Source organism: Podarcis filfolensis (genome assembly GCF_964270895.1).
Source record: "Podarcis filfolensis genome assembly, chromosome: 6".
NCBI lineage: Eukaryota > Metazoa > Chordata > Lepidosauria > Squamata > Lacertidae > Podarcis > Podarcis filfolensis.
This window is the reverse complement of record NC_139609.1, coordinates 74,602,762-74,629,176: the sequence shown is the minus strand read 5'-3', so window position 1 is coordinate 74,629,176 and position 26,415 is coordinate 74,602,762. Positions and strand designations below refer to the sequence as shown.

The following is a 26,415-nucleotide window of genomic DNA, read 5'->3' as shown; positions in this document are numbered from 1 at the left end:
GGGGGTACCAAGCTGGGATGTAACATGGATGACTTTAGAGCTATTTCCAAGAAAATCAGAACGTCTGACCTATCTTAGCTAGAATCATTGAATAGGGTGTCAGAGCAAAAGAACACCTACCATTATGCCATGTGTTTTTGTGGAAAGTTCACCCACCTCTTCCTGTGCCATGAGTGGAAAGCACAGAGACACTTCCTGTGTAACAAGAGTAGGGGAAAGGGTGTGATAGAAATCACATTCCTAAACTGGGTGACCACAGCCAAGTGGAAAAACCATTCACACCCAGCTGATGGAGGATTGCCAAAGCCAAGTAGTTTTGTTGCTGCAGGATTTCTATTGTGTTGGGGGTTTTTTTAAAAAAAGAAAGAAAATCATGCTATTTCACCAAGTAATAATATTAATTTAAATGTAACACGGAATAAACTCACAATCCTGACCACTAAAACATGGATCCTGATTGAGTAATTTTGAATTGGTGCAAGAAAATAGGTGTTGGTTCAAGGATTTGAGTTGATGGAGAGCTTGGACAAGAAACCCTTAACAAAGACATGTAAACTGATTATTGTTTCATGCTATCACCAACTATAGGTGCGCTATGCAAAGTGCCAATGTCATAATGCCAGTTCTACTGAGATGATGATCCTTGTTAGCCTCGGAGGTCTGGAAATGCCCGATTTCATCAACCTGTGGGTCCCCACTAATGTTGTTGAACTACAACTCCCATCACCCCTAGCTAGCAAGGCCAGAGCTCAGGGATGATGGGAGTTGTAGTCCAACAACATCTGGGGACCCACAGGTTGAGAACTGCTGCTCTAGAGTCAACCCTCCAGCAAATGGACGCCAACTGGGGCATTTGACCCAATGCTTAGTAGCACCAGCGATGTCCACTCAAGGCTTGCAGAAATGCTTAGTATTATAGCTTTATAAGCATTATATGCAAAGACCGACCTCACACTCCAACAAACTTGTGGGATGACGAATTTTGAAGAACCATCTCTAGCAAAGTGTTATTTCTGGCATCCTCGCCAAGGGGTATTTATGGAAGAGTACAATTTAACTGTCAACCAAAGTATGACATAACATACTAATTACAAGAAGAAATTAGAAAAATGTGAGTCAGATGGGGGAAGTTCTTAAAGTTCCTAAATAAATTGACACAGTTGCCTCCTTCAGACCTCCATCCACTCATGTTCATTTTGTAGGGGGGGCTGGGGGAGTGGGACCATACTGCTGTTATCGCCACACACCACTGGCTCAGTCCCCAACCTCTGTGTGCAGAACCAGAAGTTAGAAAATGAGTACAGCTGTACGCTAGTAGGTTTTCCATGCATTTACATAAATACGTACAGAAATTCTGAAAGGTGGCAGTATGTTGAGAGAACTATTGTTCTAGTTGCTGTCTGACCATTGCTTTGCTGTGCAGACGAATAGTACAGGACTACAAGATGATTACTGATGCTTTAGCCATGGGGGAAAGAATCTCTTGCTGTGTGTGAATCTTTCTATGCTTTTGAATAAGATACTCACCAGGGTGCAGGGAATACGCAGTCTTTACAGTGAAAGAGAAAGGACAGAGAGATATGAGAAACAGTTTTGAATGAAGAAATAAAAGTCACCTCCAGACTGCCAGCATACTGTAAATTAAGGTTTGCAAAATCAAAATGAATTAGAGTGCTCTGTTACAACAATTTCGCTTAAAAAAAAGCCCCACACAGACTTTAGGATAGTGATGGAGAAATGCACTAACAAGTATGGGATAATGCTCAACTGGGGGAGATATAATGTCTACACCAGTGGTTTTCAACCAGCGTGCTGTGGCACCCTGGGGTGCTGTGGGCAACACTGACCTCTGTCCCTTTTTCCTTTCCTCCCTCCTCTGATGTCCTCTCACATCTCTGCCTCCCAAAGGCTTGCACAGCTGTTTATTGCAGCAGCCCTGGCTATAACCTCCGCAGGCAAGTGATGCCTCTGAGGTACCTCTCTTTGGGGCAGGAGGGGCAGCTCAGAGACCAGGAGGGGCAGCAGAAGCTGCCCAGATGACTCCCAAGTAGAAGGGAAGGGAGAGGAGGCTTAGAGAACACTCCACAAAGGAAGGTGTTTGAAAAAGGCTGAGAGACTGCCAGTTCTACAGGCAAGGGGTGACATAACTGGGCTCCTGAGCCCCACAGGGGTGCCGCAGAAAGAATGCAGTTGGTTAAGGGATCCGTGGACTCAAATAGGTGGAAAACCCCTGCTCTACACAATCAAATCAAGATGCTCAATGAACAAGTTGTCTGGAGGAGCCTTAAAAGAGAGTGATGTGTATTGTCTGAACATGAAGTGACTCTGAATGGAAAACTGATGCAGGGTTACAACTCTGCTACTGTATAGAAGTGCCTATCTGCTTTCACTTATTCTCTGTATTTTCACTTATGCTTCTGTATTTTAATTAAACAACAACAACCCAATGAAATAAAAAATTTAAGGTCTTATATATATAATAAATGTTCATAAATGTACCAACCAAGCACGTACATAGATATGTGGACCACATGTCTGGAGCAGCACAGGAAGACCGTCCTGAAACCATTTTGACTCCCAAACTGACCAAATGTTTTCTCTGCAAGGAGGGAGGGGGTGAGGGAACCTTCCCATTGTCTCAGGAATTGGGAAATCACCATCTCAAAGGAATGGAAAGACTACCAGGAAAGGCAATCAGATAAGGCATTATCAGATAACCTGGCAGACAGGGGAAAAAACATTCAAATTTCTGTTGTAGACCACCTTTTCTGTGATGTAGGTATGATGTTTGTGGGAGTGGTCTTGGGTTACACCCCTTCTGTGATGTATGTATGATGTATGGAGGGGTGGTCTTGAGCTCCAGGGAAGGCAATTTAAAATGTCTATATAAGGGCAGGCACACCTTTGTTCTGGGACCTCCTCCTTTCTCCTGCATGTGAGGGGAGCACCCTGTTGCAACAATTCAATAAAGATCAGACTTACTACCTGCTTTGCTTCTCAATATTCTCTGGTTGGCCTCTGTTATTTTCTCCTACCGATGGAGAACCTACAAAGGACTCTGTAAGGACTCTTGTGTCCCCCATAAGGAAATAAGGGCAGATTTTGTTTATTACACCAAAAACAAAATGCACCAGTAGCCTTCAATGCTCTCTCATCCATGCGAAATGAAACCCAACAGGGTTGCCTCTGGAACATCTCAGCGCTTGGTGAAATGAGGCTCAAGGAGAAATGCTTTTCCTCTGTCTGCACCCTTTTGTCACGCATGAAGCTCCTCGTTTTGAATCTGCTCTGCTATCTTTAAGACCTCATGCAAATCAGGTCACGGGTGAGACCTCATGCAAATGCAGTTGCATTACACCCAGCAGACTGTAGTGACTGCACCCATGTGCCTGAGATTGCTTCTCATGCATTAATAAAAAATGGTCACCAACACCACTGCACCCCTAGGGATTGCTTTGAAGGATCTTAGGGTCTAAGTCACATCACCAGTTCCAGTATGGCTCTTGCCACGTGCATGCATGTGGAGGGGAGCCTGCGGTGAGGCAGTTGCTTGACTTGCTAATTGTGGGTACAGAACTCTTTCTACAGAACAGCTTTCCATGTGCCCTTGGAAGAGTCAAAGGACTTGCAGACACAGTGATGGACCTACAATCATATGCTTTGCCTCTGCTTCTGATATTAATACATGCACAAACTGTTACTCTACTGGCATCTCTCATGTAACTAACTTCTTGAACATACTTGCACCTTAACAGACTGGACTCCGTATCTTTCATGGCTACAAAAGAGGGAGAAAGGATGCAAGGTCAATATTGGGGAAGGTCCACCACTTTTCTGTTGGAAGACCTCGATACTGAAGGCGTGATTAAAACCCAGACATTTATGTCACTTTCAGACAACCCGTTTATCGAGCATTCACACTGATTTATTTGTGCAAAGCCTGCAGGGAGGTCAGACAATGCCAGCTATTCACTGAGCCGATTTGTTTGTGGAGAGGTTATACAATGCGACATCAAGCCATGGTTATCCCACCATTTCCAGATGGGGCAAGGAAAGCAGGTTTGGTGTGCAAGAGCACCAAATCAGCCTCAATTGTGCAACCTGATCTCATCCATTTGGGATTGAATCCCACCAGGAAACAGTGATAGTCTTGAAGGGCCGCTTTGCCAGTGCAACTTACAGGAGGAAACAAAACAGTTAAGATACAAGGTACATCAATACAAGGTACATCAAGGTACATAACACCGCCTGTGGCCATCATGTTACACCTACACAGTGGAAACAGGAAGGCACCTTAAGTAGCTGTGTCAGTTTTTATGCATACATAATTTTGGCAAGACACTTGGAGATAATAAATGCAACAACTATGATGAAACTGCAAGAGGAATATAAATAAATGCCAAATGGCTAGGAATTTTTAGTTAATTTTATTAAACAACAGCTAGGAATTTTAGGAGCAGGGATTTATTACATGCTCCTGTGAAAAGCTGCAAGGGTATTCACAGGATCACTAGATACTGATGAGCTGCCTTTTCATGTTAACATTTTATTTTTTTTACTGGTTGTATAATTCTCTCCCTCCCCTATGGTCAGGCATCTCCAAACTCAGTCCTCCAGCTGTTTTGGGACTACAATTCCCATCATCCCTGACCACTGGTCCTGTTAGCAAGGGATGATGGGCGTTGTAGTCCCAAAACAGGTGGAGGGCCAAGTTTGGCCATGCCTGCCCATGGTGCTTCTTTGTTTATAAGGATTTAAAGCTTAATGTACAGTGGCAAAGAAACTGACTTGTGAAAAAGGAAGTCCTAGGTTTAAATTTTGTCTCTGCAGCAAACTCACTTAGGTGAGCTTTCAAAATCAACCACTTACATACAGCATCAAACGGAATTAACCATGCAGGGTTCTTCTTTGTACATTTGTACATTCTGTAGCACTAAAAAGTAGTTAACTATTGGGGGGTGGAATATTCACAGATACGAGGATGCTTTAAGAAGTCAACTCTGATTAAAAGTCATTGGTATGAAGATTAGAAGCTTCACCCCTATGCAGGGAGGGCATCAGATCAGAGGCACTGCAAGGATATTCACAGGATACTGATGAGCTGCCTTTTCATGTTAAGAACATTTTTTTTACTGGTCTTAATTTGAGCCAGAGTACAGCAGGATTCAGCTACAGGATCCTTAAGGCCACAGCTTAATGTCAGAAAAAATTACCTTAGAGCATACACAGAAAGTACTCCCTTCACCACAATGTAACCTTCATCTAAACTAGGATTATAGGCTTTTCCCTCAAGGTCATTTGGAAATGCAGATTTGGGCTTTGGCACTCTTTCTTTAGAAACCTGAGTATGAGCAAGACGGTTAAAGCATGATGAAAAAAGTTAAAGTTATGTTTCAGATGAATTAAAAGGAAGAGGGGAAAGCCAGAAGGAAATGAGAGGGGAGTAAAACAAGGAGAGAGGAATTGGGAAGAAAGGAGAAATGAATAAATACAAAACAATGCAGGAATAGCTCACCAAAAGTCTGACCACACACCTTAAGAAAAAGTTCTGTAACATGGACTGATTATTGCTGCAGTTATTAGCATGAAATTGGACAGGGACTTCTATAGAGATCCTGCCAGCATCTGTGTCAGCACTACAATGGAAATGGCTAACAATATCTATATCCTTATGTTATAAAAATCTTTTATTGCATCAAAAAAAAAAAAAAAGCACATAAATTATGGGTCTCTGAGGGACAGGAAGATTCTAGTCATTTTCTTCTCAGTACGGTGGGATTTTATTTCATATAGTTCAGTTTCAGATTTACAGGCATGTCTCCCTATATCATGATCTCCATTTGGGTGTTACTATTTAATATGTTTAGAGCTCATTTGCCCTGCCTTTAAGTTGGCTATATTATAATTTTTTTGTTATTGCTCATCTATTTTCATGGTTCTGTAATAATTTGAAAACTAAAAAAACAACAACTAAAAAATAGTCTGGCTTATCATGATGTAGAAATGCAGCTGTAGGAAAGAAAGAAAGAAAGAAAGAAAGAAAGAAAGAAGGAAGGAAAGAAAGACAGACTTGGGAGAGGTTTAACAATATTGCCAGAGTCTGACTATCCATGAGCTCATTCAGATATTACCAAAATGCAATTACATTTGGGAAAGCGTTTTGTTACTTATTGCAAAGGAGAGAGGAACTGACCACACTCCAAACAAAACAAGCAGGAGGGAGAGTTTGCATGCATGGAAATCTTAGCATCCGTTATCAGGAGCTACCTAGACAACTGCTATAGCAACTAGAGTTAAATAAGGATTTAACGTATTTGGCAACTAAAAGGGAGTTATGAGCCTGTGATGTGCTGTAAAATGAAAAGGCCTGAAGGGAAAGAAACTGTGAGAGTGGGAGACAAGTGTACAGAGAAACAGTCCACAGAAGTAGCGTTTAGCAACACAGACACAGGAACCATCCAATTATGTTGGCCAACATTATAAATGTGACTACTACAACATTTGCCTTGACAGCAGCCAGCCACCTAACATGAAGGCCTACGTAGCAATCAGTGGTGCACAGATGGAGAGAAAATTGCTTTAATCTAGGAAGAAAATGGCACTTTACACAGGGGAGAGGACAGTTTGCTTGTTGGTGTTTTTTTTAAAAAAATGCTCCTTGTGAAGGACCAGGGTGAATAAAAGCTGTCCCTTTGCATGCCGAGGTCCCCAAGACACCCCCCAATAAAACACAGTTGACACATGATTTTAGTTTTAAGGTTTTTGGCATAATTTTGGCCACAACTTTATTAGAAATTACAAGCGATGTGAGTGGTTGCTTAGGCACTGGTTGCGACTATCTGACCCCGCATGAGGACAGACTGACATTCGCATGCCCGCAAAGTCAGAAAGGGAAAACATTTTGGGGAGAGAGACGGAGCTGGGTACCATGCCTCACCTCTCCCCAAATGCTCCCAGGGGCTCTTGCGTGGCCCTAGCCCCTTGGCAGGAGTTCGGACAAAAGCATGGCGAGCCCCTGGATTCCTCTAATGGAATACCCTTGCAGCAGCAGCATTTGGAGGGGCAGGCATACCCCTCCACCAACCAATTCATAAAACCAATGCCTAACCGCTGTGAGATTTTGACCAGCTTCGGCCCATCTGAAGCTGATACAGGCTCGTCTTATCTTGAGCCCAAGCAGAGTAGTCCACACAGCAGAAGGATAAGCAGTATGTGCCACATTTTTAACTTTATTTCCACTCTATGCTGAGAGAATACAAACATGCATCTTGCCTCTGTGAGAGCAGAGAAGCAACTGTCTCTCTAACAAAGAAACCGAGAGAACAGTGAAAAACAGGAAACCAGTGTACGTCACATCCAGTCTCCCATTCCCATGGGAATCCAACAGTAACTTGGACTGTGAAATGCAAAACAATGTCTTGTGACTGCAGTTGCTGCACAGTGAGGGAAATAGAAACCAACACAACCTTACAAGTTGTGACGATTTGCTACGCAGTAGGCAAAAACCAAATGGCACCAGCCAATCAGCCAAATGGACAAAATTCCTTCCTGGCCCCTGCCCCAAAAGCGGACGACCCCATGACAGGCATAGCAAGGTCAAGCAAACACCTGAAAATAGGGAGGGTGATCCGATGCGCACAGTGAAAAGAGGAAGCTCAACGCTGTGCGCAGGGTATTTAAAAGCTATGGCTATCAATCATGAAATGGCAACATTTAAATCTCCCCAGCAACAGTAAGCTCAATGATAATGGTGGCCAAACTCTTTTCCCCACCCAGCAACAGTGGGTGTCTTGCTAGCCCCCACCGCAACACATGCTCTCCATGAAGGAGAATACGCTTTATGCAATTCTGGTCCAACACATTTTGCTTCAGGATGCCCTCTTTCCATTTCTAAGTCAAAGTGCATAGAACCCCACATAAGCCAAGTTGTTTTGGGCACCTGCGGCAGAAAAACCCAAAAGCAACATTCCCCCCTTTTTCTTAGTAAAAACCACCACCACCATAGTAAGTACAATAATTAGACACAAGGCAGCCACATCTCTCTGCCTAATGGTAGGGCCAGCCCTGCAGATATTTCCACCTTGCTGCATCCTCCCATCGCATCCTCCGGATATCTCTTTTTGCAGAAGAGGAAACACAGTTTTCACAATGCAAATTTCAATCACCACGCACAACCCAGTTATGTGGCCCTGGCAATGGTGACAAGGCCACCCCTCATCATTGCCCATTCTCTCCCCATAACGTTCTTATACATAAAACAATGCCAGTGCTGTGGAACTGACTTTCAGATGTCGTTACACAGTGAAACATGACTGGTTGACATGGCAGCATATTGAAGCTAAGTCAGAATGAAAGCAGTTTCCTGTCCTTTGTCTGGCGTTGTCTGGTTCTGCCAAAAGGAAGGAGGAAATGGTAATCATCTACCGCTGAACTATGGTTACTCACTTGCTGTTGGACACAGATGGCATTTTCAATATGCACAAGGCGAGCAGCGATGTTTCGTTTTTTACTGTTCAGTTGATGCAATCTCTTTGCATGCAACCCTACTTCACACTGGGATTAAGCAAGCCTTAATTCATCAATGAACATCTTAATTCACAAATTAAAACCCATCCCATCTCAATGAATTGGCAGAGCAGAGACTGAAAGGCACACAGCTGAGCAGGCTGAACATATGCACCAATAGCTTCCTCTCCCTACCATATTATGGAAAATGCAATTTAAAGAAGGCTTTTCCTTCCCATTTACATCCCAAACTAGCAGATGCTTTAACTTTCAAGTTGAAATACCAGCACTAATGGCAGGCAGCTGTAGCCAACAGCCCTCAGCTGAAATCAATTTCAACACAGGTTCTTAAATATGGATCTTCTAGGCAGTACTGATAGGATTAAGCCTTGTTCATTTTTAAAGCTATTTTATCTCCAATGTAATATGAAGCATTATATATTTGAATTTGCAAAACTGAGGAACAAGACACTACTGAAGATGGACTTTTCTTTTATACATACCAGCTTTTGCTGACTGAAAGTACTCATATCGCCCTTTAAGTCCTAACCAGCTTGGGGCAGGTTATATGACACCCAGATGACCCTGACTGGACCCTAAGGTCAGGCAGAAGATACAAGGCCTTTTCCTTTTATGTCCCATAAGTGATATGATTAGCTCCTTTCCCATTTCCTTTTAGGTGGGACTTAATGGATTTTTCATTTCAGGCCACTGGGGTTTTTACCGCTCTCTGTTTTAGATTGTGATATTGTGAACTTTATATTGGTTTGCTGGTCTGAAGTGCTTTATGCTGTTCTTTTGTTTATTACAGGGTCATTGTTGTTGTTTTTTAAATAATATTTTAGATACTAGTGTGTTTTTGCTTATTAATAAAAAATAAATATTTGTGTAACCCATGCTAGGAAAACTTTCTTTTAAAAGGCAGCATAGAAATTCTTGAATAGACTAAATATAAATAAAATAATTTGCACTGTTAGGCCATCATACACTTCAGAAAATGTGCCTGATACAACTGCAAAAAGGCCACATTACTAAGTTTGGATAGCATGTAAGAATTCAACAGATTAATCAAATCACTTAAAGATCAGATGATTAATTAACTAAACATTCTTAGCCGCTTGACAGCCAGGCCTTCAGTTGCCAAAATCAATGACATTCACAGCTAAGAGGGATACTGTGTCCTCTGGTTTGCCTGCTGAGATCTGGCAACACAGAGCTTGCAAAGCAGATGGCAACCTTAAGCATCCGAACTGGTTGTACCTCATGCAGACACACCAATGAGAGCAATGCAAATGAGCTCCGTATGTGCTGCTATGGAAGGAACACATTTGTTAATGCTGCTACAAAAAACAAAACAAACAAAAATGAAAAATTTAATCTGCTAGCATCAAAATGAACACCATTTTCAGGGATAAGGGAAAGGAACTATGCACATAGTCAAGAGTTTGGCATTATCAGCTAGCAATTATTGACATCATTCTCTACCAATATCTAACCCAGCTTGGAAAGAGCTAGGTCCTTCGCCACAGTGTTTCCCTTATGACTCGGAAGCAGGCTAAGTGGCAGAGCAAGTGCTTTGTACACAAAAGGTCCCAGGTTCACCCCAACATCTCCTGTTAATCTCAGGTATCAGAGGTGGGAAATATTTGTATCTCAAACCCTACCCCCAGCAGCCAGCACACACAATTTTGGGGTAGATAGTCAACGTGCAGCTCGAGTTCCAGCATCTACAAGAAGAAGCCCAATACAATGGTTTAATCCTATACAGCGGTGCTTCAGGTTACATATGCTTCAGGTTACACACTCCACTAAGCCAGAAATAGTGCTTCAGGTTAAGAACTTTGCTTCAGGATAAGAACAGAAATCGCGCTCCAGCGGCGCGGCGGCAGCAGGAGGCCCCATTAGCTAAAGTTGTGCTTCAGGTTAAGAACAGTTTCAGGTTAAGTACGGACCTCCGTAACAAATTAAGTACTTAATCCGAGGTACCACTGTAGTTGTTAGTAAGAAGGCAGGTAAGTGGAGACTGGCTAAGGGCTGACTGAGGTTGACTGAGGGATCCGTTCCAGAGCCCCGTTCGTATCCAGAAGCAAATGTAACTAGCGATGGCACGTCTGTGCGCGTGTCGCTTTTCGTCACTTCTGCGCCTGCATGTGACATTATTTTGAGTGTCTGCGCACGCGCGAGGGGCGAAACCCGGAAGTAACGCGCGCCGTTACTTCCGGGTTGCCGCGGAGCACAACTTGAACGCGCTCAACATGAAGCATGTTCAACTCGAGGTATGACTGTACTTCTGCTATTCCTTTAAATGCTATAAATATTATGCAGAAAAATTGAGGGTGATTTCTGGGGACAATGTACTGAAACAAGGAGCTGAACCTAGATGTCAGACAGATTGCCTCCACCAGGGAGATTCTGTACTTGGGTCAAAATCCCTCCTTAGAAGTAAATACCAGTTTCAGAAGAAAAGGGCTATATGGAAAATTCAAGGCACCTTTGTAAAAAGTCTGAACATCTAGGGAATAACTGGAAATTAAAAAAGGAGTACATTAAGAGAAAGCAATTTATAGAAGCTAATTAAAGGCTCTCTTTAAAAAAAAATGCTTTTCTAATTGTTGAAGTTGGTTTTATGTTGAAAGTGGTGCAAAAACAGTAAGTGAACAGCCACTAGAAGGTGAATGGATGATTTTATATACATACACACAGCACATACGAAACACCACTGCGCTCATTATCACTACTATGACTGAATTAAAGGATCATCATAAAGGAAAATTCTACAGTACATGATGAATACTGAATTGATGAGCTATTTCAGTTCTTCCTAGGTTAAGATACTTTAACAAACTAGGATTATGAGATCCATCATACATCTGCAACTTTCAAAAGGCTCTTAAAGGTATTTAAAGAACCATATTATCCGTTATCAGGAGGTGTTCCTCTGTCTCACCTTGTAAATTCTGTTCAAGCATCTGCCCATCAGAGTATCCTCCTTCATTTATCTCATGTGTCCGATAACTTTCATAAGCTAAAATCTGCTTAGGTCCCAAGATACAGGACAAGTTCAAGTGTTTCTGGATTGCACCACTTGAGTGAAATGCATTTGTGTAGTTCTTTAGTCCCAACTACTGTTCCCCTCCTCCCACCCAATTTTGGGTTTCTGCCTGTCAAACTGCCCACAGCTCAGGCCAGTCAGTGTGCGTGTACACACACAGCATGTGAATGTTCACTCACAAAAATTAAAAACACCCAGGGGCGAAACTGGGCTTTATTTCACCCGGGTCAAAGACCTGATTTGGCACTCCCCCCATGTGTGTTTGCATACACACACACACACACACACACACACACACACACACACACACAAAGGTTGGGAGCCTCTGGAGGCTTCACCTGGCTAGAAGCCTGGCTAGTTCCCCGGTAGCTACGGCTCTGAAACACCTATAAGCAGAAAGCCAGCCTGCTTGGAGGGGCTACTCTTTTTCATTTTAACCTCTAGTTTCCCATATAAAATGAATCCTTTACTCTCTCCTTTCAAGTTTAAGGAAATGATTAATTACATGATTCCCCACCCTCATAGTCTGACAACGTACGGCCCAGGACAATATTTCTAGCCCATTCATTCATTTCACAGTACTTGTATCCCAACTTTCTCTCCCAACATCACTCAAGGGAGGCAGCAAACAAGCACTGAAAGATCAAGAAAACAAGTTGAAAGGAAAGATAAAGTGACAGCCTGATGGCAACTGGCCAAAATTAAGCAACCTGCAGGTCTAAAAAGACAGTGAAATGCCACCAGAGAAGGGTGATATTATCCCATTTGTGTGTGGGCTACCCATTAGTCTTTAGTGTGACATGTCTCTTTGTCCTCAGAATCCTAGGGTTTCAAAGAAACAGAAAATGAGGTACTTTAACACCCACACACCCACACCCTGCTTTTAGCTAGAACTAAATACCCCTAAACTCAGCCTAAAAGTATCTCGAGGGCCAGCACCTACAATTTACCCATAGTACTTATTAACACATCTTACCTATAGCATTTCCCTTGAAGCAACTGAAGACTTAAGGCCCTTCCAGGCATCCTTTTTCTCATAGACTCATAGAGTTGGAAGAGACCATGAGGATCATCTAGTCTAGGGTTTCTTAAACTTGGGTCCTCCAGCTGTTTTTAGACTACAACTCCCATTATCCCAAGCTAGCAGGACCAGTGGTCAAAGATGATGGGGAAACTGTAGTACAAAAACAGCTGGAGACCCAAATTTGGAAAACCCTGATCTAATCCAACCCTCTGTAATGCAGGGATATGCAGCTGTCCCTTAAAAGGATCGAACCTTCAACTTTGGCATTATCAGCACCACGCTCTAACCAACAGATCTATTCATTGTGCATATATTTTATTTAACGGGCATTTATTTACTTAGACAACTTATATACCGCTTACTTACAGTCATTTCTAACAGGTGTACAGGAGATTCAATACAGCGAGACTAAAAATGAGTTGAAACTATATAATCAGACTTCAATTAAAAGCCTGCTGAAATAAAAAAAGTATTCAGGGGCACCAGAAGTTTAACAGGGAAGCGGCTTGTCTGAACCCAAATGAGTTTCATGAAACTGGTCCCACAATGGTGAATGAATGGCTCCTGGAGGATACAAGCCATGGGGGTGGAGACTAACAGTGACCCTGAAGATCTCAATGATTGGGTAGGGATATACGAGATCAGGCACTTTGTAGAGGGATCCTGGGCCTGAGTTGCTAAGGGCCTTTAAAATTCATACAATAACTCTGAAATTGATTCGTGTTCATGATGGTACTGGTGCTATTCTAAATGTACCATTGCAGAAAAACTAATAAAGTGGAATGACGGGTGGACGGTCCAATATGTATCCACCACCAACGGAGGATTATTGTATCAATGACATGTTGCAGAATTGTTGTTGTTTAGTCGTTTAGTCGTGTCCGACTCTTCGTGACCCCATGGACCAGAGCACGCCAGGCACTCCTGTCTTCCACTGCCTCCCACAGTTTGTTCAAACTCATGCTGGTAGCTTCGAGAACACTGTCGAACCATCTCGTCCTCTGTCGTCCCCTTCTCCTTGTGCCCTCCATCTTTCCCAACGTCAAGGTCTTTTCCAGGGAGTCTTCTCTTCTCATGAGGTGGCCAAAGTCTTGGAGCCTCAGCTTCACGATCTGTCCTTCCAGTGAGCACTCAGGGCTGATTTCCTTAAGAATGGACATGATTGATCTTCTTGCAGTCCATGGGGCTCTCAAGAGTCTCCTCCAGCACCATAATTCAAAAGCATCAATTCTTCGGCGATCAGCCTTCTTTATGGTCCAGCTCTCACTTTCATACATCACTACTGGGAAAACCATAGCTTTTACTATACGGACCTTTGTTGGCAAGGTGATGTCTCAGCTTTTTAAGATGCTGTCTAGGTTTGTCATTGCTTTTCTCCCAAGAAGGAGGCGTCTTTTAATTTCGTGACTGCTGTCACCATCTGCAGTGCTCATGGAGCCCAAGAAAGTAAAATCTCTCACTGTTGCAGAATACACATGTAAAAAAGGGGGGGAGAACCCACTAATACGGGGGGGGGGGCCATTCCTGTAGAGATGCTTGCCCTTGTCCAGTTAATTGAGCTAGAGTCCTGGACCTCTAAGCAGTGGCTAGAGAGGTAATTAACTGGATGGAACTAGCAATTTACCTCAAGCCCCATTACTGCTGCAAAGACATGTTTGTGCAAATCTCTTCTCAGGATCTATTTGTGCCTTGCCTCCTACAGTGCCCTCCATAAAGATTATACTGTGGGCAGGCTGCCTATCAGAATAATCCCAAACTTGTCACTGTTGCCTTTAGCTTGCCTCCTTTGTCCTGCCTACCTATCAATCTTAGGGTTAGATTGGCAGATTTTTAAGCAGGGATTATACTTGTTTGTTTCCTCTGCAGAGCCAGCTACAATGGGAGCTAAGCCTGTAGCTGATACCACGCAAATAAGCAGGGGCATTTGCAACAGGATATGCTAAGGCTCCCATAGATTTTCCTTTTCCTTTTTTCTTTTTGAGCCTTTCCTTGACAAATGAGCCTAAAATCTAAATGACATCATAAATACCAAACAGCATAAATCTTTTATTTCTCTTTTGAAGAGGAAAACCAATTCTTGCTCAAGGCAGTAAACAATTCCCACACACTCTTGTAACAATTCTCATTTTTAAGTCCAGTGGTTTTAAAATCCAGGTTTTGGGGTGCCTTGACAGTTAAATAAAGATGCTCTAAATGGCAATATACACTTGTTGCATACAACAACACAAATGATCACTTTAGCCAATCCACTGATACAGCAACACCACTTACACATTCAATGAGCAATGGCTTGGAGTTCAGTGGGTAATTCCCTTCTTATGGATAAACACTGCTTTTGGAAGGATGTCAGATAGCATGTGGCCTGGGGTGGGGCAGAGATGGGGAAACAGCTTCCAATGTAAATGACTGTCATGAAAGGCTAGGGTAGTTAATGGAGCCCTCCAGGTGTTACTTATTCATTTCTGAAAGACGCAAGTTACGTAGTCCAAAACATAAAGAAGGCTGCAAGTTACCCACCTGTGGCTAGAACAGCTAGGATGCCACTGAGATACCACTGCAGTATTAGTTTTAGTTCCAGTATTTCCACTACCATCTAAACTTCATTTCCCATTTGTTTCCACCCCTTCAGAAAGCGAAGAGTTCTTCCACTTTCTTGCAGCAACTTCAACTTGAGCATCAAATCAAACAGCAATTCAGGTTGCAATTCTTTGCACATTTCCTTGGAAGGGGCAAGTCCTGCTGAATTCAGTAACTGCAGTGTTTGTTTAAGTGGGCAGCGGAAAGCCAATAGGTAGCATCCCGAGCAAGAGGCACCAAGGTGTTAGGAGACAGAGCATAGCATCCCTTAAGCTAGCTCTCAGGTGTGGTGGTGAATGTGTTCTTGCCAACAGGGTTGAAGTAAGAATCAATGACCAGTACATTTGGTTTCTGTAGATGGAACAGAGGGGTGGGAGAACCATCTTGTATTTTGTTTCATACTGTTAAATGATATGTGCCAGCCCTGGATATGTTCTCTCCTAAAAACATAACTTGTACTTCATTTTTAGTCCATACTGATTAAAGAACCATCAACAGATAATTGCATAAAACAAACCTTCGGTAAATGTTTAATATATACCTGCTGTATGTGTATATGCTGCTGTTTATACCAATTCTGCAAACATTTCCTCATTCTTCTCTAATTATTTTCCTTGTTATTCAAAACCAAAATATCATATACACATTTAAAAGGCTTTAGACAACACGTCCTGATTGCTACTTGGAATGAATTTACTTCCTTTAGAACTGCTGCCAGACATTTGATATATACAAAATGTCAATGCTGAAAAAAAAATAAAAGGGCCCCCCCTCCATTTCCTCATTCACTACATCATTTGATATCTTCCCTCCAACAATCCAATCTTTAAATCTTGAGATCAGATTACACAATAGTGTCCTATTGTCTTGTCCCAGCTGAACAATTTATGCCTAATGACCAAGGGCAGTAGGGAAATATCTGGGCTAATCCTACTTTTATCATCCTCTCGGCTTCTAAACAATTTGTTGTGTAATTCAGATCTCAGATGGTGTTTCCTTTCAAGCCATATTATTGCATCTAATGGATCTAGCCGTAATGTCTGTTCCAGCCCAAACTACATCCAAATCACATACTGACAAAAGATAAATAAACTGAACAGCATAACAGGCTGTGAACATTTGATGCAAACTCCATTGATTTTGCAGGCCATTTGTAGCTATTTCTTCTAATTTGCCACCCAAAGGAATGTTTATTATTAGACTCCACCAAATATGAAACAAATTATTGGGGAAATGTTAGAGAAGAGAGTCCTAAAAACAACAACTATTTTTTTAAAGTTCAGATAGAGTATCCATCTTCGCAATCAATAACCTTTTCCATGCAAAAACAAAATAAATCTCAGTAAAGTCGTCAAGAGGCAAATCGTTAACTTTCCTTCTTTCCCCCTACTTCCCGTTGCATCCTTCTTGTGAGACGTCTCCTGAAAAGAATCACCATAAATCCTTATACCAAAACCCAGAGCAGCTATTATGCTTTAAGCGTATCTTTTTCCACTTACACAACATATACCAAACAAAGATCAACATTCCAAACATTTCACCTAAGTCCAATTCTTTAACACAGGCATGGTTACAAATGCTCATTTTTACTTTAAGTCTATATTACTCTTTTCTACAACAAATTGGTACTCTCCCATCCCCGCCCAAGTAAATGCATCAGGGTAACCCAGAAACAAACCCCATTTTATACCTGTAGCCATGCTGCACACACTGTAGGGTATTTTTTCCTTTCTTAAAAACCAGACTATTTTTTTTTTTTGCTTCTGCCCTAACACATCAGGAATCTGCTAGAGCAGCCTTTCTCAACCTGTGGGTCCCCAGATATTAGTGGACTACAACTCCCATCACCCCTAGCTAGCAAGGCCAGAGCTCAGGGATGATGGGAGTAGTAGTCCAACAACATCTGGGGACCCACAGGTTGAGAACCGCTAGAGGATGCAAAACATGGAACGGCAGTCAAGCGATGGGGGGGGGGGAGAAGAGAAATGTTCATCATAAGCCTCACTCTGGACATATTACATATGGCAGTCTAAAGGACAACCATCCAGGGCCCTAAATGAGCACTCAGATGCACCACTGGGTGCTTAGCACATGGCTTACAGTCAAACCTAGCAAGGGCACACGGGGCACAAGAACTTGCAGCATCTCCTACCTTCCTCAACATCGTTCCTTAGTGAAGCCTCCAGCAGCGCAACGCTGGCCTCAAAGGACACCTTCTTGCGGCTGGCAACATTCCTCTTCTTCTCATGCTTCCTCCTCTTGTGCTGCATCTCCTTCTCGTATTGCGCCCACTTCTTCAGCTGCTGAGCGCGGCGTTTCTGGGCTGTCCGGAGCCTCTCAAGGGTAGGCACCTTATCCAGTAGCTGCAGCTCTGTCAACAAGTCCATGTGGGTGTCCATGGCCCACTTGCCAATGGGTCAGCCACACTCCTGCTGGACCAGAAGCCCAACCTTGCGACAAGATGCCTGGCACTATGGGAACATGCTGCGGCTGGACTGTGAGCAGCACTGCGTAGATACCGGAGAGCACATTGTGGTATCCTGCACAGTGTGAGAGAGAGAGGCAGAAAACAAGTAAGCATGTGTTGCGTCTGGCGAAAACAAAACCGACATAAAAGAATGCTTGTGCCGATTGCTACATTCTAAATAGCCATTGAATGTTCTTAACAATGAATGCTGCTCTTTCTTCATAAAACTTCTCCCCGCAAAAATGAGCAGGTATATATTCAGTTGCAATTAGGTATTTGGTCAGCTGACAGGCCTACAACTTATCTGAATATTTTAAAAGTATATGCACACCAGGAAAGGAGGAGGATTAACAACCCAAGGAGGAATGGCTTATAAAACTGATTGGCCTATACAGAAGTTGATTACTAAATTAAGAGGACATAATGATGAAATGTTTAAGGAGGAATGGAGACCATTCATCGATTACCTATCCAGCCCATCACCCATACATGAAAGTCGAAGGCAGAATTTGAAGTATAAACAGTGGATTGTTGAAAGAACTAATGATATTGGGGTTTGGACAATAAAAATGTGTGTTATAGAACAATAAAAAGGTGTAAAAGAAACAAAAAACACCAGGGTGAGAAGGAGGGGGAGAAGTCAAGAAGAAACTATGTATTTATTTTTAAAAAAAAAACTATATATGATGATAAATGCTTTGAAATATCGTTGGAGAATTAATGAAAAATATTTTTATTTTTAAAAAGCATATGCCCATTAACGAACACTGAACTCTCAAAGTAGTATTTTTAAAGCCACGGTTATCCTACAATAACCCTTGAACTCATTTCAGTCTCTCTGTCCAGCTAATGCACCCATCCAGATGTTCATTTGTTAAAACTGCAACAAAGGAAATGGATAGGAGTAATGATCACTTTTCATGTTTTCCTTGTTTTAAATGTTAAAACCACAATCAGTGGTCTTAAAAGCAATTCCACCTGGCAGTATCCAGGGCAGCAGAATCACTTTGTTATTACAGTCGTACCAGGGAAGTCAAACAGAATCCATTCCGGAAATCTGTCCGACTTCCAAAACATATGAAAACCAAAGCACGGCTTCTGATTGGCTGCAGGAAGCTCCTGCGGTCAATCGGAAGCCATGGAAGCCCCATCGGACGTTCGGCTCCCAAAAATAGTTCGTAAACCGGAACACTCACTTCCAGGTTTGCGATGTTCGGGAGCCAAAAGGTTCAGGAACTAAGCTGTTCAACTTCCAAGGTATGAATGTATAGCAAGATTAAAGATTGTGGGGCTGGGGGGAGGAAATGTTACAGTGGGTGGAGTTCATCAGAACATGAGAAGAACTTTGCTGGGCCAAGTCAAAGGCCCATCTAGTCCAGCATGCATTTGGAAAGCCCATAAACAGGACCAGAATGCAACAGCACCCTCCACACTTGTGAGTCCTAGTAACTGACATTCAGTATGCCTCTGACACTGGAGGTAAAACATATTTGTTGTGGCTGCTAGCCACAATTTTTAGGTTTAAAATACAATCATTGCCTAACCCAAAAATACTAAGTAAAAGGTCCTAAGGTACAGAAACACTTTGGGATTCTTTGTTCCTGTGAACAGACGGCACATTCTGCTGCGTCTTTACATAGCAGCAAGATCCACTGGGTGTATCTTAGGTATGTGCAGGGGTTTTTTTCAGATGGAGCTCAGTTGTGGCACCTCTCAGGTGGGTGCCTTTGCCATTATAAGAGAACAAGGGAGGCATTCATGGTGAGTTCTGGAACCTCTCTAGAAAATAGCACTGGGTACGTGCACACAGAACTGGAGTCAGGAGATCTGATCTCATATCTCACTAAACCATCCCCACTGAGTTGACTGTATGGACAAGCACTAACACATGCCCACTTTCCACCCAAATAAATCAAACGCACACTGCATATATATCTGAAAATCATATTTTTAATTTGGCTTCTGTGGCCTCTGTTCAATGTACTCCCTGTTCTATTGTGAAATGACTCATAGCACATGCTTTGCATGCAGAAGGACCCAGGATCAATTCTCAGCATCCCCAGGTACGGCTGAGAGAGGCACATGTCTTCTGGAGAGGCCCTGCCAGTCGGTGAGCCAACGGTCTAACTCTGTTTTAGACAATCTCCCATGGAAAATTTGCTCATTCGTTCACTTATTTTGAATTCTGGGCGTGTGTTTTAAGAAAGTTGACTTTTTTTCTGTTGGGAGCTGGGACTGGGCTGCAAGGCCTTAATTAAGTCAACTCCTTCTCAGGTTTAGCACCATTCAAGGTGCTTAGCCTGGGGGACCAGTGATAAAGGAGGTCAGCAAAGGAGGACAGGCCAAGGAATCACAAAACGGGACAGGAAGGCTCCCAAGGCTCCTTCTGCCTTCAGCAACGTTGGTTAAACACTAACACTTATTACCATTTTTTTTCCTTCAAAGGTCATATCCATTAGGTTTAATCATACAGCTGCTTGCCGAGAGGAGCACAGAGAGAAGAAATGTCATGGTGCATCTGCAGCAGCACAAGTGGATGCCTTCATCTGCCCCAGCTGCAACAAAACATCTCCCTCCGCATCAGTCTCTACAGCCACAGCAGGCGATGCAACCTTCCGAAAGCTAAACTTCATCCCCAAATGCACACTCCTCCATTGTCTGCCAAGCACACACACCAGGTTCTGCCCAACTTGGCGGGGGCAGCGGCACACGTGACATCATGTGGCAGGAGGGTGTCTAATGGGCCCTGTCCTCCATTTTGCAAAAAGAAGGGGGAAAGGGGAAGAGGTATTATCGCAAAGACTGCAGAGAGAATAATTGGGTGTACTCTTCCCACCTTAGATCAAATCTATGCTGCCAGGTGGCATAAGAAAGCGGCAGAGATAGCGCAGGATAGTACGCACCCCGGAAACGATCTCTTTCAGCTTCTGCCTTCTGGAAGAAGGTATAGGGTTATAAAGGCCAGGACTAGCCGCCTGAGAAACAGTTTCTACGCAAATGCAATTCTGGTTCTAAATGCAGCATAAGGGGTCTCTATAGTATAGTGTATTTTAAAATGGGGTTTCAGAGTTTTTAGGGGGTTTTGAATGTTTTATGTAGTTTTTATGTAGTTTTATGTAGTTTTTATGTAGTTTTATGTAGTTTTTCAATTTCATTGTTCTGCATAGGACAATGACAATAAATATATCGTATGCACTGAGTATTCCCTGGCTCTTGAAAAAGTCTAATATCAGGGCTAAGAATACAACACAGCATGGTTTATCTAACCCCTGTCTTTCGGAAGAGGCAGATACAAACTATGCACTAGCTTTAGATTAAACAGCAACAACAAAAAATGGCCCGGCCTCTATCACTCAACCACCCTCCTTAGCAGAAAGGGGGGAAGAGGTAAGTAACCACAAAGCTCTTGAAATACCATAACTCTTTGCAAAATGCTTCACTCTTTGGAGGGCAAGTTGAACGGTGTGTTTTTTTCCCTTTTAAAAGCAGAGCATTTCTGACTCACCCAGCACTATACCACACAGAGTGAAACAAACATCCCCGCTAATAGGAGACAGTGAGAAACAGAGACATGGGTGAGAGAGCCTCTGGAGGGATAGATATGTTTGGAAGCAAAAGCAGAGGTGGAAACTTGAAGAGCTCTCAAGGCAACCTAACTCCTACTCGTAGCAACACAGGGGGAGGGGTGGAAAAACTACAAGGAAGGCTGATCAGAACTCCCAGCTGCAAATGCCCCATATCCCAAGCCATTCTGTATGCCAGAGCACATTTTCTGCTTTCCCCAAAAGCACTGGGTTCCATTTCTCACATCAGCCCTTCTGAAAAAGCAGGCTTTGGTAGCCCCTGAAACATATTCCTAGAGTGGGCGGCAGGTATACAGAGCTGCAGCGGGGGGGGGGGGGGCTAGCTGGATTTTTTCCCATGGGTGAAGCCTCCAGAGGGGCGCCATTGAGGCTCCTAGACTGTGTGTGTATGCAAATGCACATGGGGTGTGTGTGCCATACTAGGTCTTTGACACGGGGGAAATAAAGCATAGTTTCAACCCAGCTTATGCTCACTTTACTTATGCAATTACAACCTTTCATGGGGTAGGGCAGAATGAATGAATGAACGAATGATGGCGGGAAACTGCTGTTTCACCACCAGCACCTCCATTTTTTCCCTCCCACCCGCACAACCAGAAATACCTTCTTACGTCCTTCCACCTCACTTAGTGGGCTTTGGGAAGGTTGCACAAGGCCCCTGGGATGCTCCTAGAGCCCTCCTATGATGTTCCCAGAGCCTGGTAAAGCAGCCATCTGCCTTGCAGTTGGGGGGTGTGTGTTCCAGGGGTTCCTGACTTTGCACGCTTTTGCCTTTGTGCACAGACCCCCAGAAGTGGCAGGCCTACTGTATTACATTTATATCCTACTTTGCCTCCAAGGACCCAAAGGTTTGGTATCTGCTTCTCCTCTTCTCCATTCCCCCCCCCCACAACAACCTTGTGAGGTGGGTCAGGCTAAGAGAGAGTGACTGGCTCAAGGTCACCCAGTAGACTTCATGATTTGAGTGGGGTTTTAATCCTGATATCCTAGGTCCTACACCAGGGGTCTGCAACCTTTAAGACAAAAAGAGCCACTTGGACCCATTTCCAAAGAAAAAAAAACTGGGAGCCGCAAAACTCGTCATTATAAAAATAACTTTTTTGTCACTTTTTTATTATTTCTTTCTTTGACCCCTCAGAATTACTCCTCCTCATAGAAATAAACGTTAAATTAACAAGTTACCTTTGTGTGTGTGAGTGTGTTCTTCACTCCCCTTCAAAACAGTGACCAGCGTACATGCTCCCTTTCAATGCAGTGACCAGCGTACATGCCCCTTACAATGTAGCAGGCGGGCGGGAAGGTGACGTCGGGACGGTGCGTGACTAACGCACACACCGCCCCCATGCAACGTCACAGCCAGTACAGCGCCTGCCACAGTGGGGAGTGTCGGGGCACACAATGCGCCTCCTCCCCTCGCTAGTATCTGCCCTGGAGCCGCGGCAAAGGTGTAAAAGAGCCACATGCGGCTCCGGAGCCGCGGGTTGCAGACCCCTGTCCTAGACTGATCCTAACCACTATCACACACACACAATTAAAACACTACTAGAGGTGTATCCATGCTGCTACGTTTTTCAGGTGGGATTCAATCATATGCCACCAAATTGAGATTGTACAACTAAAAGGTGATTTGGAGCTCTTGTGCGATAAACCCGCTTGCACACGCACACCATGTTTTAAGAAAAACGACAGGAAAATGCACAGAAACGTATTGGGTTAACATGTGTTTGGTGCAATATTGTCTAACCTTCCGCAAATAAATCGGAATTAATGTTCAATAAACATTAAAGCTCCCCGCAGACAAATCTGGGCGAATGCTTGGCAAACTGGTCACTTGGAAAATGTGTCTTTTCCTGTTGAAGGCAATATATTCATAATTATTTTGCCCTCCACCAACCCCCCCCCCTTTCCTTGCACTAAGGAAAGTAAATACAAATTAATTAACATTGTGCAGTCTTTAGAGGCTTCAATGCTGGATATTACACATAACAACAAGGGAGGGGAGAGAGAGAGAGAGAGAGAGAGAGAGAGAGAGAGAGAGAGAGAGATAAGTTCCTGAGGACCTCAAGCTTGTTCACGACTTGTTACATTTTAGTCAATCCTAATAAAAGGCATTACTGTTACCATTTGGGGAATGGCTTTTTCGCTCTCCAACAGACCAACATGACTACTTATGGCTTGTGTATATTCCCCGCTTTTCACACTAATTGCATTTCACAGTACATAATTGCGCCTGCTAATTTAAATAAGTAGCCTGCAACCATTACTCCGTATTTCCACTGTTTTTTTCTCATCCTCAAAGTTCTGCCTTTTCAGCTCAGTTCTGAAGAACCTCTTGCAAATTTACCATGGACTCCCCTTTGCAAAGAGCTTTCCTCTCCATTACCTGTTCAATGTTAACTGTAGTTTGCTGTCCAAAGTGACAAACTGCGGCTAGCAATCCACAGGAAACAGAGAAAGGGAAGCTGTGCAAAAGAGGAGAGGAAGTTTGGATACCCTGCAGCTAGTTCCCAGGTTGTTCAAAGTTTCTACACCCAGGGACTACCCTGAAAATTATGGAGGCCCACCAGTCACAAAATGGTGGCAGGTGGTAAGGGGAGCAAGTCACAAAATGGTGGCATGGCGCTTTATGACCCCCAGCTTTTGTGAGTTGGCAGCAGTGGTGGCTGGAGCCCATTAGGCAGGATGGACAACAGTGGGTGGAGCGAACTCTGCCAGAGCCAATGACTGGCAGAGACAACTCATAGTTTTGTCCCCATCTTCCTTTGGGCAGATGACACTAAGGAGGAGGAAGTTGACAAGTACAGTGGTACCTCAGGTTACATACGCTTCAGGTTACAAACTCGCTAACCCAGAAATAGTACCTCGGGTTAAGAACTTTGCTTCAGGATGAGAACAGAAATCGTGCTCCGGTGGTGCGGCGGCAGCGGGAGGCCCCATTAGCTAAAATGGTGCTTAAGGTTAAGAACAGTTTCAGGTTAAGAACAGACCTCCGGAACGAATTAAGTTCTTAACCCGAGGTACCACTGTAGTTGTTAGTAAGAAGGCAGGTAAGTGGAGACTGGCTAAGGGCTGACTGAGGTTGACGAAGCTGGGCCCCGTTTGCCAAAGAGATCACCCTCCCTTGCTAAAAACAGGATACAAACAATGTGCACTCCTTTCATGACACACCAAATCAACTGCCAGATGTGCTCACCTCACGCTGCCTAAAGGTAGGCGCCCCCAATCTCATCGTAAAGTTTTCCTTCTGCTTTCAAACACAGCACTGTGTGGATCCCAGTTCTCCCACATCATGTTTGATTCCTTCTATGGGCTAAACACAGCAGTTGCTACTAAGAGCAGCAATAAGGATCTGAAAGAATCACCTGCATGCAAAACTCCAGTGAAGGGCAACCAGCTAGTTGCTTTCTGACTTTGGTCCAAGTCATTAATTAGCACATGACACGGTTAAGAAACCCAGTGCATACCTCTGTTCTGCCGCTCAGGCTGCCCGTTTTCAGAAATGACCTAGTTTCCTTTCCAAAATCAAGAGAGAGAGAGAGAAATACAGTTGCCGGTTTCAGTTTTTGCACAAACTGGTCGGTCTAATTATAGCACAGGCACAATGTTCACTTACCTGTGAAGCAGCAGAGGCCACTGTAGTTCACAAAGCATTGCATCTGCGTTCGTTCACTCCCTCCCCCCCAAAGGAGAGTGTGTTTCTCCTCTCTACAAGCTCAGATCTGTTTCCATGAGCTCAGCACTTCCGCTTCTTGAGATGTGCCGAGAACATCCTGCAAGCCATGAAGCGCAACCAGAAGAAGTGTGGAAGGAAGAATAATATCGACCTCAAAGGGCAAAGTGAATGAGAGAGAGGAGGGGGCGGTGGGTGGGTGGACGTGAGGCCATTTTACGGTAAGGCAGGCTTACAGGGCTTGCAACAACAAAAACCTCATCCAAAAACCAGAAGCTGAAAAGGAAGGTGGCAGGGAAACAGCAGCGAAAGGACAGGGCAGTTGTCTGCTAACATCTAACCTCAGCTCACAAGATTTCAATGCACAGCTCTGGGTAACATGCAAGTGCGGGGGGAATAGCCCTGGTATCCTCAGCACTAGAACCTGTACCCTCAAATGTGACACTTGTTTTTATTTTTCTTCTTTCATTATATATCCCTCCCTGCAATGTGTGGAGATACAGATTGTGCTAATGCAGAGGTTCCCAAACTTTTAAAGCCACAGCCCCCTTCGTTCCATAAATTCATCTCCAGTGTCCCCTTCCCTATAAAAAGCATTATTCAGCTCTCCACCTCTTTCCCCCTTTTCCTCCTCATGTAACACTAATGTCTCAACAAACGAAACTTATCTGTAGAAAATATAACTTGGGGGAAAAAGGCATTGCACATACTTTTGTAAACCAAGAAATCTTTAATAAAAATGTTTGGTTTTGTTTTTTTAAAAAAAGCATTATTCAGAACAGCCGTTTGCATGACCCACTAAGGAAGATAGCAGTACAATAAAATTCAAAGCAGCAACAATTGGTTGCAAATTAATCAAAATTCAATTACAGTAGAAACTATTTAGTTTAATTAATTCAACAAAATTTATGAACTTGAGCCAGGAATACCAGCTTTTCAAAGTCTGATAGTCAAGTACATTTTCAGCACACACACACCCATGCCCCACTGACCCCTTGCCTCTTAGTGACCCCCATGGTCATCCTAACTCGACCCAGAAAGTGGTACCATCCACTTTGGGTACCACTGCACTAATGTGCCCTTCTCCCTTCTCTCTGTCTCTCTCTCTATATATAACCTTGTCCTGTAAACTTCACCCTCGTGTAAACAAGTGAGGGATCTTTCCATCCATCACTTCTACTCATAACTCCCCCCCTCCACTTTGAAGGCACTTTTCTCCAACTTTGGGTTCAGTTCCATATGCAGATGATTTGCTGGGATAGCTCAGTTGTTACAGCACGAGACTCAATCTCAGGATTGTGGGTTCAAACCCCACATTAAGCAAAAGATTCCTGCACTGCAGGGCGTTGGACTAGATGACCCTCATGGTTCCCTTCAACTCTACGATTAACAGTCTGCAACTACATTTTGTGCATATTTAGCCTAACACCCATGCCCCTGTCTTCCTCCATCCCTTTTGTTGTCTGATTGTTATTGAAGCTTTATTTTTACTCTGGTGGGGAACACGTCATGCTCCTTCTGGTGTAGTTTGTCCAC

At 43.5% G+C, this 26,415-nt stretch overlaps 1 protein-coding gene across 3 annotated transcripts in view; it reads right to left on the bottom strand.

Annotated features, from left to right (window-relative positions):
- Positions 1-26,415, bottom strand: part of PPP1R16B (protein phosphatase 1 regulatory subunit 16B) — a 111,057-nt gene that overhangs the window by 50,365 nt on the left and 34,277 nt on the right. For 2 of the 3 annotated variants that reach the window (XM_083618720.1, XM_083618718.1), the window contains exon 2: positions 17,311-17,698. In XM_083618720.1, the coding sequence (XP_083474846.1) occupies positions 17,311-17,557 (247 nt within the window). In that variant the 5' untranslated portion in view covers positions 17,558-17,698. Of the gene's footprint in view, positions 1-17,310; positions 17,699-24,822; positions 24,843-26,415 lie in introns of those variants that run through there. The other variant, XM_083618719.1, reaches the window with a different exon arrangement.